The sequence below is a fragment of the Aptenodytes patagonicus genome, chromosome 6, assembly GCF_965638725.1.
Source record: "Aptenodytes patagonicus chromosome 6, bAptPat1.pri.cur, whole genome shotgun sequence".
NCBI classification, from domain to species: Eukaryota; Metazoa; Chordata; class Aves; order Sphenisciformes; family Spheniscidae; genus Aptenodytes; species Aptenodytes patagonicus.
In genome coordinates, this window is record NC_134954.1 from 30,675,804 (window position 1) to 30,692,793 (window position 16,990).

At 58.3% G+C, this 16,990-nt stretch overlaps 1 protein-coding gene across 3 annotated transcripts; it reads left to right on the plus strand.

The window, feature by feature from the left end:
* The first annotated feature begins 1,290 nt into the window (after positions 1-1,290).
* On the plus strand, positions 1,291-15,291 carry ETV5 (ETS variant transcription factor 5). 3 transcript variants are annotated; one of them, XM_076341869.1, is made up of 13 exons: positions 1,291-1,319; positions 1,813-1,948; positions 2,063-2,150; positions 2,300-2,347; positions 2,449-2,499; positions 7,857-7,986; positions 8,108-8,377; positions 10,171-10,430; positions 11,234-11,293; positions 11,806-11,874; positions 12,240-12,409; positions 13,259-13,360; positions 13,537-15,291. In XM_076341869.1, the coding sequence occupies exons 2-13, from the start codon at positions 1,904-1,906 to the stop codon at positions 13,756-13,758; spliced, it is 1,515 nt and encodes a 504-aa protein (XP_076197984.1). In that variant the 5' UTR covers positions 1,291-1,319; positions 1,813-1,903; the 3' UTR covers positions 13,759-15,291. The 3 variants fall into 3 exon arrangements, with proteins under 3 accessions (XP_076197984.1, XP_076197983.1, XP_076197985.1); XM_076341868.1 differs by lacking the exon at positions 1,291-1,319 and having other exon boundaries at positions 1,537-1,948; XM_076341870.1 differs by lacking the exon at positions 1,291-1,319 and having other exon boundaries at positions 1,537-1,948; positions 8,126-8,377.
* Positions 15,292-16,990: the final 1,699 nt, after the last annotated feature.

Here is a 16,990-nt window from a genome sequence, read left to right on the forward strand (position 1 = left end):
CCACCACCAGCCCAGAGACATGCTGGGCAGCTCTCCCAGCACACCGGCAAGCCCATGACCTGAGGCTGAGGATTTCAAAATGATCGGGACAACCCTGTACCAACAGGCTTCCTAACCCTTGGGCACCTTCCCAGGATCCAAGCAGAAGGCACCTCTCCTTCCCAAGCTGAGAAGAGCAATATTTAACCGAGCACTATCCCTTGTTTTTCCCTTCTCCAGCAACAATTTCCCAGTCTCACTCCACAACGTGAGGCCTCCACACAGTTCATTTATCCTGTGCAACCTGCTGCGTCCTCCATGAGCAGCCACTGGCAAGTCTCCATGGCGGGTCTCGCCACCTTCAGTTACAGATGGGGAAACTGAGGCATTTAGCAGAGCAATGCCAGGGTGGGGGGCCTGGCAGGCCCCCAGCAGCGTGGCTCTGTCCTAAGCTCATTCCCAATCCTCTGAGCCATTTGCAGTCCTGCAAGGGCCTGTGTCCATGAACCCATTCGGGGGGATCTGTGGCCAGGGCAGCCCCAGAGCCCCCGCAAGTGGTAACTGTTTTCCCCATGGCCTCCTACAAAAAGTCCCTCTCAAAGGCAAACCCGCCTCCAGGGTGTCTGCAGGGGAAAGGCTGCCAAAGCACTCAGGTGTGGGTTAGCACCGGGCTCACAGTGGGGCCTGTGTGACACCGCCCTGCTGGTGCGAAATCGCCTCCCAAGAAAGCAGAGGGGACCCCATGGTGTGCAAGGCCCAAGGTCCACTACCATCTCCTGAGCTTGCTGTGTGGTAGGTTCTTGGACACAGCGTGGACGTCTCTCCCCCCGGATCCAGCCCCCTGGGCTGTCCCACCAACCTCCCAAGGCCGCCCGTTAGCCCCCCCCCCCCCCAGCCCCCCTCCTGGAGGAGGCCGCGGTCCCTTTAAATCCTGCGCTGCCCCAGCCCCACCCGCCAGCCTCTTCCCCTTTCTATTTTTTTATGAATGAAAAACGTTCTCGGCGGAGCCATGCAAATCACGCCGCGCCCATTGGCTGCCGCCGCCCCCTCCCACCCAGCCGTTCTCAATGGTGCTCGGCGGAGCTGCGCGCGGGCGGGCACGCAGCGGTGTTACAGCCAATCAGACGGCGCGGGCGGCCGAGCGGCGGCGTCCCATTGGCCGGCGCGGAGGGTAAACAAGCGGCGCGGGGCGGGGCGTGGCGTGGCGGAGGCCGCTGGCTCGGGGGTTGCGGGCCGGCGCAGAGCGGCAGCGCGGTGCCCGGGCGCGGAGCGGCGCCTTCCCCGGCCCCCGCCGGCCCCGCCCCGCCCCGCTACGACTGAGCCCGCGGCGCCCCGGCCGGGTACGCGGGGCCTGGCGGCGCGGCCCGGCCCGGCCCGGGGCGGGGGCGGTGTTTATGAATGGCGCGGGCCGCGCGGTGTGAATGGTGGGGGGCGCGCGCGAGCGCGCGCGGGGGAAGGGGAGGGGGGGGGGGCGGAGTTTATGAATGGGGCGCGCGGGGCGGCGTGGGAACGGGCCCGGCTGCGGCGCGGCCCTGCAGCGCTGAGCACCGGCAGGGGCGGAGGGAGGCGGCGGGACGCGGCCGCCGGACGAGGGGAGGCGAAGCGAAGCGGCCCTGCCTGCCTGCCGGTCTCCCTCCTCCCGCTCCCTCGGCGCATGATGTCACGGCCGTTTCTATAGAAATTGGGTGACATCACGAGCTGGGGGGCTGTGACCCGCCACGGCAGGAGTGGGCCGGTACCCCGGGGAGGCGCGGCGGCCCCGCACCGAGCCAGCCCTGGGGGCGGCAGGGGCCAGGGCCTCATCCTGAACCCCCCCTCCCTTCCACCCTCCAGCCGTGCACCTGCCGGAGCCCGGGCGGACCCCCCTTCCCGGGCCGGCGTCGATGCTGAGCAGGCCGGGGGCACTGCCTGCCTCCCCTGCACCATGGACGGCTTCTACGACCAGCAGGTTCCCTTCATGGGCCCCGGGGTAAGTTTGCCCTGTGCCCCCTCCCTGCTCCATGTTGGGCCACCCCATTCTTGGGGATGCCCTGTCCTTGGGGGCTGCCACCCTCCCAAACCGCTCTCGCCCTGGTCGTTGCAGAAGTCCTGCGCAGAGGAGGGCCGAGGCCGGCCGGGGTCTGATAGGAAAAGGAAATTTTTGGAGACCGACCTGGCCCACGACTCAGAAGGTAGGCAGGGCTGGCCCGGGCAGCCGTGGCCTTGCTGCAGCTCCGTGAGACCGCTCTCCTCGTGTTTGTCGGTTTAGAAATAATCCTGCGAATAATGGCAGTTTTATTTGTTCTTCTGTGGAGCGCATAAGTCTTTCACTCTGTTCCAGAGCTCTTCCAGGATCTCAGCCAGCTCCAAGAGGCCTGGCTAGCTGAAGGCAAGTCTTCACCTCTGCCTTTTGCCGTGTAAAATCTCTCCATGAGCATTTTTTTGAGAACTGAAAACAGCATAAAACCACTTTTTTTGTTGTTTTTTTAGCTCAGGTCCCCGATGATGAACAATTTGTCCCAGATTTCCAGTCTGACAACTGTAAGTGATTGTTCTGTTTTTTGTTCTCTGGGGGGGAAGTGTTTGGGTGCCTGTGCAAAACCTCATGCTGGGTTTGGAGCTGCTTTCTTGGGAAAGTGGTTGTTGCTGGGGCTGAAACTGTGAAATCACGGACTTTTGGGAGAGAGCACGTGTGGTTTGGGCTCATCGAGATGAAAACTTGCAGTGTCCTGTCCTTTGTAAATGGGGAAAATTATAGCCAAACGCATGGAAATATCTCTAACTGATCTCTGGGCTCCCCTGAGACTTGCCGCTTGTTCGTAGTAATGTTGATTTGCTTATAAATGCTCCTTTTCCTTTTCAAGTGGATGCGAGAGCCCGTGCTGGGCTCCTTGGTTAGCCACAATCTCTGCAGTTTCTGGAGCTTTTTACAGTCCTGGCCCAGTGCTGTTGGCAAGAGTGGACCTGAATGGTGAAACTTGAGCCTCTTTAAGCAGCATTAATCACTGGCAAGCAAGCGTGTTTAAAAGGAGGCCAGTGAAAATGCAGTCCCTCTTGAATTGCATAAGAGCAAGAGTTGGTTCTGAGCCGTGGTTCATTGCTGGAATGGGTTAGTGGCGAGGGCAGGGGCTGGTTAATGGCATGTGGTGCTTGTGCGGCTCTCAGGCACCGGCTCTCCTGGCATTGAAGGCTCAGTTGGAGGGGAAGGGAGGCAGGGGGTGTCAGGATGTTTTGAGTTGTTACCTGGCAAACAGAAGTAGTAGCTTGGTGTCGGTGGCTGCGTTTTGCTGCTGAGGCAGACAGCTACAGAACTTAAAGGAAATCAAATTTAGCCTGCAGTCGAACAGATTTTTCATTCCAGCTTTGTCACAGCATGCAGCAAGGGTATCTTCTCTGACAGTAAACGTATGTTAATTATTGCTCTTTGATTACTTCTGAGCGGGAAGCTTGCCATTAAACTGTTCCAGACAGCCCAAGTTTCAGATGTGCTTTTTTCCTTGTCTCCCCTGAGATAAAAGGCGAGCCCAGAGTCAGAGAAACGCAACTGGCTATTGACATCCTAGCACAGCCCCGCAGCTCTTGCTTGGAGCGGTAGAAACTGCAGTGTGCGTGGGAGGGTGGCTCTTAGAGCTGAAGCTGTTTCCAGTGCCTTTTGGCAGTCTCTTGTTTCCTTGTAACCTGAAGAGCTCAGAGAGAAGAGACAAACTTTTCTGGGTGATGCAGAAGAGGGAAAAAAAAAAAAAAGGCATTTGCTCAAGACTCTTAAAATGTTCCCCTGACCTGCTCGGCCTCTGCAGACCTGGTATTGAAACGACTTTGTCACCTGAAAAGAGATCCCCCTGTGTGACTCCCTGCTACAGTAACCTTCCTTAGCTTTCCCAGGGAGAGAAAGCAAAGCTTTCCCTCGCTGTCGTGCAGAGGGCTGTGCCGGCTGGGGGGACTCAGACCAGGGTGGAGGGGGACGAGGAGCCTGGCTTTTCCGTACCAGCACTGGAGAGCGTTTAAAGAGGAGAAGTCTCTAGCTTACAGCTTTCTGGCCCCATCTTCTCATTTCACTCTGGTTTTGAACCATGTGCGGTGTAGGAAGAAAGAGGAGAACAAATCCGGTGCAGCTTCCACCCTGCATCTGTTTTTTTTCTAGTGGGGACATGCTCCTTTCCTGGGCTGGGGGTTACATTGGGATTCAGTGCCTGTTAGCTCCTGGGTGAAGGTAAATCCTTCCCTAGTCTGTATGGATGTTGGCGGGCATGCATTGGACTCTGTTCCCACAATTGTGTTGTTCCATGCCTTTTCCCTGAGAAAGCTGCTGCTCTCTTTTATCCCGAGCAAACCAGTTCCATCTCCTGCTCCGTGGCCCTGGCATTCCCAGGGCCAAGCTTCCTCGGCCCAGCAGCAAAAAGGGACAAACCAGGCTCAGTTTTGACCCCATTGCTGTGGGGAATGCCACCACGTGTGCTGTGTTGAGTCTCGGAGATGTTCCAAACTGCAGCATTGTTCTTGCCTTGCTAAAAAACCCTTATCGCATGGCAGCTGCCTGCAGCTTGGCTGCTGCCTGCTCACTGTTCCTGATTCTGTAGCCGAGGTCTCTGGCATACATGGGCTTAAAGTTGGGGTTTGGCAGCAAAGTGCCATAACATGCCGGAGGGCGGCGGGTAGCTGCGCCACGGAGGAAATCCCGCTGTAGGGATGGGGAAAGCAGGGCTCCTCCGAATAAGGGATGCGTTGTTCTTGGCGCCGTGGACTGAGCAGCAAGAGGCTGAATTTGGTGCTTCTAAGCCACCTGGAGAAGCAGCAGATTCTCCTGGGAAGGTGAGGAGGCCATGGGTGACTCCCACAGAGCTCACCATGCTGGCCATTGCGTTGCATCCCTGGCTGGGTGTAGGTGCGGGTTCACCAGCGGCACAGTCCTGGGGAGAAGCATATATGTACAGTGTTGTATCTTGATTGGTTGTTTAAATAACTGGGAAGTGATGGGGTTGTGCTGGGGAGATCAAGCACCATGAGAGGCTTTGCCTTTTGCAGAGGTTTGCTCCCCGGGGACTTGTGGCCCCCTGCATGGGTGGTGCATGGCTAAAGCCACAGGCAGGGCACGGAGTGAGGTTTCTTACACACTGAAATGAAAGCAGGAGGTTTGTTTCTGAGGAAGGGTTGTTTAAACAAAGGAAAGCAGGAGCCTGGCTTCTATTTCTGGCTCCTCTCCTGGTGTGACCTTGGGTGCGTCCTGTAATGCTGGGGGATGGAGGGGCAGGCGTGGAGCTCAGCTCCCAGGTGACAGCTTGAGCGGGTGCCAAGGTCCCTAGCCATTGGCCAGGCTGGAAATGGTGGTTTGGTTGCCTTCCCTGTGGCTCGGGCAGCGGGTGCCACCAGGGGGATGGAGGGGCAGGCGTGGAGCTCAGCTCCCAGGTGACAGCTTGAGCGGGTGCCAAGGTCCCTAGCCATTGGCCAGGCTGGAAATGGTGGTTTGGTTGCCTTCCCTGTGGCTCGGGCAGCGGGTGCCACCAGCAAAGCCAGCGTCCTCCAGGCTCGGCCTCTTAGAGGTCCCATCATGCTGATGGTTGGGAACAACCTATCCTGTCCCCCGCCAAGGGATTCACTGGCAGTTCAAGGCCTTGAATAGCTTTGGGGTGTCACCTTTCCCACAGGAGATCTCTTGACTGAAGGTCAACGTTTGGGCATCTCCAGCTTGGCTGGCGGTATGGCACTTGAGGGGGGGTATGCCTGAGCCCCCCATCTTCCCCTCCTGGTTGTGCTGCCTTGCTGGCCGGGCACAGCAGTGGCACATATGGCCGGTCCCCTTGCCCAGCCTCCCCAGGGTCAGTCTATACCCAGGGGCTAAAGCAGCCCAGAGAGGGGCCATCAGGCACCCATGGGGGCTCTTGCTGCTCCCATGGCTCAGTCCTGGTGCGGGTGTGCCAAGGCTTGTGTTCTCCAGCCCTGTCTATAGTTAAGTTGCTCCCTCTGCCTATTTCTTTTTTTTTTTTTTTTTTTTTAGCCTTTAATTATAGTGACAAACACAGGACCGGAAAGGTTAAAAGTGCTTGCGCACCCAACGTGCCTTTGAGGTGTTGGATGCTGGGGCAGGGCATCCCCTTCCCCAGGAACCCTCCTGCTGCCTTCCCCGCTCGCTGCCAGGGACCCAAAATCAGCTCCTTCCCCCCTGAGAGCCGCACCACTGGCCTCTGTACCCGCCTTGACTCCTGCCACTGGGTGCTCTGGCCTCGCCGGCCATGAGCCTGGCAGCAAGAACACATCTTGCCGAGCAGCGCCGGCCGGCCCTGTGGTGTTTGTGTAAGGAATCCAAACGTTGCACAAAGTCCGGGCTTGGCCAGCTGGTCTCTGTTAGGATCTTAAGGCTCGTTTCCCTTTTCTTGAATGGCAGCACTAAGCTCTGGGGAAATTTTTCCTTTTTTTTTTTTTTTTTCCCCAGCCACATGAATGGAGCGCTCCAAATTGTTTGTGAATGGAGGGTGGTGCCCACTTGGAGACTTTTTTTTTTTTAATGAATAACCAGGCCCCATTGTATGGCTGGCGGAAAAACAACCCGCTTCAACAACACGGAGCCTGTTAGGGAGAAACATGCCCGTGATAGGCAGCTGGAGCCCTTCCAAAGCCAGTTCCCCTTCGCTTTCCCGTGGCTTGCGGGGCGCCCGGGCTTTGCCGCCGCAATGCTGGCCCCCCGTTAAGGCTAGAAATGCTGAGAGCGGCAAAACTGCACTGAGGGGGGGAAGGAGGAGGGGGATAAATCCGGCTTGGGAGCGAGTGGAAGGCGTGTGGGGGGCTGTGCTGGCTCAGCGCTGGGCTTCATGTTTCAAATCCTCCTTGGGGGGTTTTATGCCCTTGGTACCAGCTGTGCTGGGCTGTTGGCGGGGGGGGGGGCGGTGCGTAGAGAGGGGAGTCAGCAGCTCTTAAAGGTTTTGACAAATTAGGGGAGCAGCTAATTACCTGGCAAGCCATGAACAGTTGTCCTCTCTGCCATAGTCGGGCTGTGTTTAGACTTTGCATGAAGCTAATACTCCACTTCCGATTAGTCTTGGCTCTCCTCTGCAGGCACTATTTAGGTAAAGATCTCTGAGGCACTTTCCCTTTCCTAGAGCGCCTGCTTTTAGAAATTAATTAGGTTAAGCGTATATTACTTGGTTTAAAATTATGTATAGTGAGTGGGCTTGAGGGGGCTGGGAAGGATTTGGGTCTAATGGGACATTTGCCACTTGTACTCATGCAATTGTGGGACCCCGGGTCTGGGTCCCCTTGGAGCACCTTGGCTGGGGGAAGGTGGATCCCATTTAGCCACTTGCTGGCTCTCTGGCCAGCTAACTGGGAGCTGGGTATGCCCCTGCGAGGGCGAGTGGGTTGCTGTGTCCCGTTTACAAGGTCTCGGAGCTCCAGGCTGTCGAGCTCCAGGCTGTCAAGCCTCCTTGTTCCTTGCCCCACGGCTCAAGGAGGCAGCTGCTGCCTGTGGTGCCTGGGCTCATCTCCCCTCGCTGAGAGGCTTTTGACCTGGCCCAGGCGTGTGTCTCATCCATGGTTGTTGTTGAGCTGCCTGTTCCCCTCTCACAGCCCTTGCTCTGCCCCCTCTCACCCTGTGCCATTCCCTTCTTGGATCCCAGGGGGGAACGATTTCCCCTCTGTGAGTGATGTCCTGGGCTGGAGGGACCGTCCCTGGGAGCTCTGCCCTCCCCTGCAGAAGTCAGCCCTGCCACCCTGGCTCAGTCCACTGGCATGTCAGGGTCTGCTGGGGCATCATTCTGCCATGGTTTGGTTGCCTGATGCTGCCGGGGGGGTAATTTGGCACCTGATTCCTGAGCAAAGAGCACCCAAGGGGATGCTCCCCAGGGGGGATGTCCCCCATCACCTTCTCCCACACACATGAGCCTGTATTCTCCTCTCTTTCATTACAGTGGTCCTGCACGCCCCACCTCCGGCAAAGATCAAGCGGGAGCTGCACAGCCCTTCCTCAGAGCTGTCATCCTGCAGCCACGAGCAGGCTCTCTGTGCCGGCTACGGGGACAAGTGCCTCTACAACTGCTGGTAGGTAGTGGTGGGGCAGCTGCTGCCTGCAGGCCCCTTGGGTCGCGGCATGGGGATTCATCTTGCTTGTCAGCCTCTGCTGTGCGGAGGTGTCCTCGTTAGTGTCACTGTCAGCCCCTAGCCCCTCTCCCCTCCACAGTGCCTATGACAGGAAGCCCCCTGCTGGGTTCAAGCCATTAACGCCGCCTGCCACACCAGTGTCTCCTGCACACCAGGGATCGGCCCTGCCGCCACCAGCCCCAGCTGTGCAGGCAGCCGCCCATGGGGCAGCTGCGGCCCCACACCCACTGCAAGAGCAGAGGCAGCAGACCTTCGCCGTGCCACGGCCGCCTCACCCGCATGTGCACATGCCAAAGATGATGTCTGAAAACCAATACCCTGCAGAGCACAGGTAAGGCTTCCCTGCCCAAGTGAGTGCTGGTGTCTTGCAGGTGTTTATAGGGACTTTGGCCCTCTTGGGATGAATCGGTGGCCTCAAGCTGTGGGGAGGGAAGAGGGATGCCTGTCCACTCGTCTCCTTGCTGCGGTCACAGACCATGGGCCAGATATTGCTGCCTGGGGGCCCATGGGAACCAATGCGGCAAAACTTGCTGCTTCCCACTGGGATCTTGTGGCTCTTTCTCTCCACGAGGCAGCTGCCCGCTAATGGGGACCTGTTCCTCCCAGCACTGGGGACGCTGGGCATACCCTTCACCTCCCCCTCAGGAAAGGCAAGGGTGGCAGAGGCTGCTGCCTGCATCCGTCCCTGCAGTGACGGGTGATGGTGCTGAGTCAGGACTCCCGCTCTCCTATCCCACCCGCTGCAGCTTTCTGCCATCCAAGCTGAGCCCTACTGGGCTGGGGAGCTGCGGGCATCCCCATCCTGCCCCTGAGCACCCCTGCGCTGAGGGTTGGTCCTTAGCTCCCCTGTGCATCGCACAGCATCCCCATGATTTTGGGGGCTGTAGAGGGAGAGGCCCTGCTCCCCACTTCCTCTCCAAGCCGTGGCTTCATCCCACATCACCCCTGTGTCCCCAGAGGCTTTGCTGGTCCCCTCCCTTGCTCCAGGTTTGCTCACACTATCGGTAGGCAGCATGGCACAGGTCACAGTCAGCCTCCAGCTTTGCTTGTGGCCTCCTGGATGCCCTTTGCTGCCGTGACAGCTGCTGTGTCACTGGCGGCAGGGTGTCCCCTTTGGGCACAGGACTGAACGTGGCAGCCCGGCAAAGGCCATGCAATGGGGCCATGGAAACCCTTGGGACATGCCCGCAGCGGGCAAGCATCCCTCCCCAGTGAAGCAGGGCTCAGCTCCAGGCGACCTTCGATCTATGCAGGGGGCTGGCCGTGACCCTTCGGGAAGCGCCGTGCCAGCGTGTGGCTTGGGTTTCACTCAGGAAGGGCAGAGGGACGCGGCTCGGAAATGGAGTAATCCCAGCCCAGCAGCTGGGAGGGCTCTGGTTACAAAGCCAAATGGCGCAAGGCTGGCCCAGAGGAGCCGGGCACAGAGATCGCCTTTCAAGGTGCTGGAGGGCAAGGGGATGCAGCAGCACCCCCTCGAGATGGTCCCTTATCCACCACAGCCAGGAGAGACTGTGCTGGGGCTTGAGCTGGCGGTAGCGGCACCCTGGAGCTGAAAATAGTGCTCCCTGCCGCCGAGTTCAAGGTTTAATCCCAGCCGCACAGGCAGATTAGCAGCCAGCTGGGGCTGTGGGGCTGCAGAGTGGATTTGGCTTTGCGTAAGCACCCGCCTGGGTGCAGCATCCCCCATGGCTCTGCCCCCCACCCTCAGGGGAGACTTTACTGGTTTACAGAGATTTTACTGTTGTGCGGTGTCTTTGTTTGTTTGTTTCCCTTTCCCACTCTTACCCAGACATCACTGCTGCAGCTCAGGGCTGCCATCATTGTGCAGTGCTTCACAGTGATGACCCATGTGCTGTCCTGCTCCCCCCGCAGGTGTCCCCAGCACTTGGAGGGGGATGGGGCTCCCCAGCACCCTGCTGGGTCCCCATGGGACAAACCCTTGTGGTGGCTGTGCTCCTGAGGAACCATCCCAGCCCACTGCGGGTGGGACACGACACCACCCAAACCACCCCGGGCTGAGGGCACTGAGCCAGCACGGGGTCCTGGTCTGGGGCAGAAACCAGCGGCGTGCCAGCAGGGCTGACCCCACCACGCCTTGGTAACGCTGCGTCCCTCTCCCCCCAGATTTCAGAGGCAGCTGTCAGAGCCCTGCCACCCCTTCCCACCGCAGCCCGGGGTCCCGGGGGACAGCCGCCCCGTCTACCACCGGCAGCTGTCAGAGCCCCTCGGCCCTGCTGCCCCCCACCCCCCTCAGGGATTCAAGCAGGAGTACCATGACCCACTCTACGAGCACAGTGGCCCCAGCCTGCCCGGCCCCCCCAGCCACGGCTTCCAGCCCCCCATGGGCATCAAGCAGGAGCCCCGGGACTACTGCATCGACTCAGGTGGGTGCAAGTTGGAGGGGGAGGACAGCTGGGTGCCGGTGCTCAGGGGAGTGCAGGTTACACCAGCAGCACCCAAGGGAGCAGAGCCATCTCTGCCATCTGCAACTTGCGGGCGGCAGTGTGGTGGGCTCAGGGTGGAGCCTTGGGCAGGGGGTGACATGTCACCCTGGGGCTGCCCGGTGCCGGTTGCTGTTTCTCCTGCAGTGGTAGATGATCTCTTCCTTTTTTTCCCCCACCCCTCTTTTTCCTCCGTCTCTTTTCTTTTCCAAAGCAGGGGGGATAGAGCAGGCATTCACCAGATGCTGCATGGCGTGGTCTGTGCCATAGCCGCAGGCTGGGGTGCCCCCAGCACCCAGTGGGTCCCCCTGCAGCCCTGGCCTGGGGCCAGCTGTGACTTCTGGCTGCTGGACCCCACCAGCATCACGGGAAAATCCTCTAATCTCCTTAGGACCTAAAAATACCCCGACCTCAGGATGGAGGGTGGCACGGCTGAGCAGATGGCAGGGGAGGTGCGGTGATGTCTCCCTTCCTGCAGGGCCCAAATAAAGTGGTGAAAACCTGAGCTGACTTAGATCTTGCTCCCAGCACTCATTCCAGTGCCCTTCCTCCCTGTAAATCATACTGGTTTTCCCCCAAAGCTGGGTGTGGGGGCTGGGGGTGGGTGCAGTGGCCCAGAGTGCACTGGGGGGAGAGATGCCCTGGCTTGGCCACAGGACATGCTTGGGGGGGGGGAAGATGCTGCCAAGCGCTCGGTGGGACCCACAGGATGTACATCCTTAATGCCACCTTCATCTCCCTTGCAGAAGTGCCTAACTGCCAGTCCTCGTACCTGCGGGGGGGCATCTTCCCCAGCAGCCATGACGGTGAGTGCCCCCCCTGGCTTCCTCCCGCTTATGGGCATCCCTGGCATGTCCCATCCCTCCTTCGGGGCAGGCAGACCCCCCCCTTGCAGCTGGCAGAGCTGCTAGGCACCCCAAAAACGCCTGTGAGAGCACCATGGTGCTAGCGAGAGCCTGCATGCAAGTAGCACCAGCACCGCCGTTAAAAACAGGGCCTCTGCTGTGCAGCCGCCAGTCCCTGCAAGCGTGCCACAAGGGCACGGCAGTGCTGCACTGCGTAATCCAGGATAATGTGCCTGATGTAGCTGTTAAGAGGGTTTCGGTTCCCCCAGCTCCCTGGGATGAGGGGGGGGTCAGAGCTGTGTGGCGCTCAGCCGGCAAGCCAGTGCGATGCCTCTGAAATAACTGGGGACGTGGCCACTCCTGGCACTGGGGAGCGGGGTCTTGGTGCTGGATTGGGCCAAGCCAGGGTTTTTTTGGGGTCCGGCCGGGGTAGTGGAAGGGCCCTGTGCTCACTGAGGGTCTCTTCCCCCTAGGATTTTCATATGAGAAGGACACACGATTGTATTTTGATGACACGTGCGTGGTACCAGAGAGGCTGGAGGGTAAGAATCTGTCCCCAGAGGAGGGTTGGGGGGTGACCAGGGCTTGTGGAGGAAGATTTGGAGCTGGGCCCCGCAGTGGCTGGCTTTTAAGGCCAAGCTGTGCTGGTGCAGTGCTCTTGAGAGCTGCAGAGCATCGTCCCACAGGGCTGCTCGGCATCACTGCTGTGCCCTGTCCCTGCCACCCACCCTGAGCCTCGTCTGCCTGCAGTGCCATCCCCAGCACCTCTCCCCTCTCCTGCCCTGTGGCCTGATCCTGCACAGGGGATCCTGGCACAGGGGCGAGCCCAGTGTTGCTGTACGTGTTCTCTGCCGGGTGGCACAGCCAGAGCTGGGCTGTTTAACCAGCCATGTCTTGGTGCGGGCAGGTAAAGTGAAGCAGGAGCCCACCCTGTACCGTGAGGGCCCTCCCTACCAGCGGCGTGGGTCCCTGCAGCTCTGGCAGTTCCTGGTCACCCTCCTGGACGACCCTGCCAATGCCCACTTCATCGCCTGGACTGGTCGGGGCATGGAGTTCAAGCTGATTGAGCCCGAGGAGGTATGGGGGTTCCTGCCCCAGTGCTTGGCATGCTGGAGCCAGGGCTGTAGCCTGGGAACAGCAGCAGGGAGAGCCTGGGGGTGCGGGCAGGGGGCTGGATCTTTCCCATGCAACACAGCAGTTCAGGCTCACACTTGAAGCAAGACATGTGTCTTACTCTCTGGGCAGCTTTTAAGGGTGAGAGAGAAAAGCCAGCCACCCATCTGCGCTAAGCAGCCATAGAAATTTGCCTTTAATCTCCTCCACTGCCTCTCGGCATGGTACGCACTCTGCTCCCGAAGCCACTGGTGGTCACCAGCTGCAGTGGCGTTGCATCTGTGCCGTGCCTTGGGTGTCTTGCTGAGACCCATTGCTCAGCCATGGCTCCCTCCCTCCCAAACTGCTTCGTGCTGAGTCCCCAGCGGTGGCTCCATGCCGGCACAGTGCTGTGTCGGAGTGGTGCGGCTCTGCAGGAGGGTGACACAGAGGAAGAAGCTGTTTGGGCAGTAATTGAAAGCAGCTGTAGCACCAAGCTGCGCATTGTGGGTAATTACCCATAATATCTCTTATGCCATGCATGGAAATTGTGTTTTTTTTGAAGCGGCTTTTTTGGCAGGCTCCCCTAATCAAATGTCTTTTGATTCGGCCCCTGGTTTGGTGCTGGCAGCATTGTGGCAGCTGGCACTCAGAGCTGGAGCATTTATCGCAGCAAGTGGGGAACTTCTCCGGGACCACACTGATGCTTTCACCCCTGGCTGCTCCAGCCCCCAGAAACAAGCCCCTACCCCACATTTTGGTTGTGATTTCCTTCAAGGGCCGATGTCCAAGCCCCAGCTGGAGCCTTCATGGCTGCCGCCCTTCTCCCCCCAGGTAGCGCGACGCTGGGGCATCCAGAAGAACCGGCCAGCCATGAACTACGACAAGCTCAGCCGCTCCCTGCGCTACTACTACGAGAAGGGCATCATGCAGAAGGCAAGTGACCCTGCTGCCACAGGGGGGTAGGTGGAGGGTGTGACCATCCCCCACTATCACCCGGCATCCTGGGGCACAGCAGGAGGGGGGCTAGGTCCAGTGTTGGTTGTGCCGCACTTTTTATTCCCTGGGGGGGAAGGTGCAGGGCACCTCTCATGCCCTTCTCCTCCTTGCAGGTGGCCGGCGAGCGGTATGTCTATAAGTTCGTCTGCGACCCTGATGCCCTCTTTTCCATGGCCTACCCCGACAACCAGCGCCCCTTCCTGAAGACAGAGTCCGACTGCCCGGTGCCCGAGGAGGAGACAGTGCCGCTGACGCACTTTGAGGACAGCCCAGCGTACCTCCTGGAGATGGATCCCTGCGGCAGCCTTCCCTACGCGGAGGGCTTCGCTTACTGACTCGGCCAGCTGGCAGAGCGACGAGCACTAGCACATCCACTTTGGGCAAATATGGTTTTCTAAAGAATATTTTTTTGCTTTTCATAAGGAAAAAAAAAAACCCCACAACAAACCACACGCGTGCACACACAAATTGGAGGAATCTAAAATGCCCCCTGTGTGTCACCGCTGAATTCCCACCCTTACTCTCCAAGGGCTAGTGCATAGGACTGTCCGTGGCTGCCACCTCCTGTCAAGCATCGGTGCGATGTTTTGGGGTGACAGGAGCTAAAGATGCAGTCTCTGACCCAGGCCCCATTCCTCGCCAGCACTGTGAGGGCTGACGGCTTCAGCAATGCCCCGGGACTGGGCTGAGCCGGCGTGGCCCCCTGGCGAATTGTCATGACAATCTGCTTTGCATCGAGCGCGATCCGCGTAGCTGCCTTGTGTGGTGGAAAGGGCTTTGATTTGCACAGAGGAGGGATGCAGGGGGGGCCATCTGGGCCAGCACCCCAGGGCTGATGTGCACAGCATCCTACCCCAACCCTGAGGAGCCTCCTGCCTTCTTCCCGAACTGACTCTCCCTGCCCCACCCTCGTGATATAACCTGATATAATAGTTTCCCAGCCCCACAGGGTCCTCTCTGTGCCCCTCTCACTCCTCCTCCCCAGCTCCGGCTGCGTGCCATGGGTTGCATTTCAGGGGAGGAGACCCTGACACTATCTCCCTCCTTCCCTCTTTCTTTTTTTTTTTTTTTTTTTTTTATGTTTTAGGGGGAAAAAAAAGTTTCTAAACTGTTTTTTGTAGATTTTTTTGTATTTTAAGGCAAAGCTATTTTTTTGCAGCCTGGCTGTTGTTCCCAGAGCCCCTGGGGATGTCCCCCCTGGCTTTCCCCGTGGCTTGCCAGGATGGCTGCTGAAGTATCTGGTCCACTCCATTTCACTGCTCAAGTCCTCTTTCCCAGGGGAGCCAGGACTGAACCATGGTGCCAGCTCAGCTGTGCTCCCCTGCTGCTCGGCATGGCCTTGGAGCTGGGCTGTAAGGCTGCAGTCGGCAGGGGCGGTGGGGTCCCCCACCCTGCTTCCCAGGTACCCTGCTTCCCTCCAGCTCCCCTCTCCCTGCTGCACCTGCTAACACTCCTCCATCATTCATATATCCATACCTGCCTATCCCCCCACCGGCTACATGTTTTTGTTGTAAATGCTGTATAGGAATTTTTTTCTCTTCCTTAGTTAGCTTTGGTTGGATTTTTTTTTTTTCTTCTGACTGATTCATTCATTTTTTGGGGAAGTATGAAGATTAACTCTAGGTAGACTCAGTTGCTCTCCTCACGGTGGCTGCAGTGGCCTGTACCTGTGGGGAGCATTCGGTTGCGGGAACCCTACCTTGGGGACAGGGTTTTAACCATTTGCTCAGTGTGGCAGGTCTACAGTGCAGAAGGGGTTAATCTGAGGACTAGTTTGAAATAATCTTTACTCAAGCAGGGCTATGTATCTCCTGCAAAGCTGCATTACATTCTGTACTATGTACAATAAAGGATCTTGCTTTCTGTTCCTCCCTGCCTGCCTAGGCCCCTGCTTTCCCTGTGCTGTGGGATACTGCCCAAGCTGGGAGGGAGCCTCTGGATGTGCTGGTGGGGGCAGAAGTGGTCCAGGGTATGGCCTGTTGCTCGTCCTTCATAGGAGCTGGGACCAAGTGGGGGTGCAGGTCACCAGCTCAGGGCTGCCCTCTCCCCAGCCCCCCTGTCTTCTCCTCAGTCCTGGGGCTGTTGCTTCTGGGTCTGGATGCTGCCGTGGCTTTCACAAAGCCACATCCAGTGAGAGGATCCATTTGAAACAGGGGCAACTTCTGCCCAGCGAGGTGCAATTTAATACTGCCTCTTCCCAAGGGTTTCTCAGCTAGTGGGTCCAGCTGCCTCTGTCCCCTTTGCTCTCCCCTGGAAACCCAGGCCCCCTGCCATCAAGCAGGGCTAAAGCTGGTGGGAACCTCCATCATTGGCACCCAGAGAGGAAAGCCTCTTCAGGAGCTTCTGGCAGTGGTTCCCCAGCACTTACTAGCCCCATTTCTAGGCTGGGAAAAATCCCCATAGAGCAGCAGGGTCTGCAAAAGGCTGAAGGAGGTGGGTGGAGGGCAAGGGCTGCTCCACAAGGACTTGACTCAGTTGAAGGGTCTGTGTTTCCCCTGATGGCCTGGAAAAAAGCTCAAACACCCTAGAACTGCCCAGTCATGTTGGCCTCTATTTTAGTTGCTCAAAGCAGGCTGAGCTGGGGTGTCTACTGGCTCCTAGCCCCATCCCTGTGCAGGGTGGTGGGGCGATGCTGTTGGAGACACCGATGGCTCTTCTCTTGCAGGCTTTTTTCACAGACCAGCCAAACTCCATCCCTAGATGTGGCAGTGGAGAGATGGAAGGTCCTTGCGTGCTGCAATGCTTTTATATAGAATCATAGAATTGTTTAGGTTGGAAATGACCTTTAAGATCATTGATTCCAACTGTTAACCTAGCACTGCCAAGTCCACCACTAAACCATGTCCCTAAGCACCACATCTACGTGTCTTTTAAATACCTCCGGGAATGGTGACTGCACCACTTCCCTGGGCAGCCTGTTCCAGTGCTTGACAACCCTTTCAGTGAAGAAATTTTTCCTCACGTCTAATCTAAACCTCCCCTGGCGCAATTTGAGGCCGTTTCCTCTCGTCCTATCGCTTGTTACTTGGGAGAAGAGACCGACACCCACCTCGCTACAACCTCCTTTCAGGTAGTTGTAGAGAGCAATAAGGTCTCCCCTCAGCCTCCTTTTCTCCAGACTAAACAACCCCAGTTCCCTCAGCTGCTCCACACAGGACTTGTGCTCTAGACCCTTCACCAGCTTCGTTGCCTTTCTCTGGACACGATCCAGCACCTCGATGTCCTTCTTGTAGTGAGGGGCCCAAAACTGAACACAGTATTCGAGGTGCGGCCTCACCAGCGCCGAGTACAGGGGCACGATCACTTCCCTACTCCTGCTGGCCACGCTATTTCTGATACAGGCCAGGATGCCATTGGCCTTCTTGGCCGCCTGGGCACACTGCCGGCTCATGTTCAGCTGGCTGTCGACCAGCACCCCCAGGTCCTTTTCTGACAGGCAGCTTTCCAGCCACTCTTCCCCAAGCCTGTAGTGCTGCATGGGGTTGTTGTGACTCAAGTGCAGGACCCGTCACTTGGCCTTGTTGAACCTCATACAGTTCGCCTCAGCCCATCGATCCAGCCTGTCCA

Excerpts from the sequence above, each read along its gene's own strand:
- ETV5 (XM_076341869.1), top strand. The coding sequence starts at position 1,904 with ATGGACGGCTTCTACGACCAGCAGGTTCCCTTCATGGGCCCCGGG. Across the intron at positions 11,875-12,239 it reads GGTACCAGAGAGGCTGGAGG|GTAAAGTGAAGCAGGAGCCC; the intron begins GTAAGAATCTGT and ends TGGTGCGGGCAG. Across the intron at positions 13,361-13,536 it reads AGAAGGGCATCATGCAGAAG|GTGGCCGGCGAGCGGTATGT; the intron begins GCAAGTGACCCT and ends TCCTCCTTGCAG.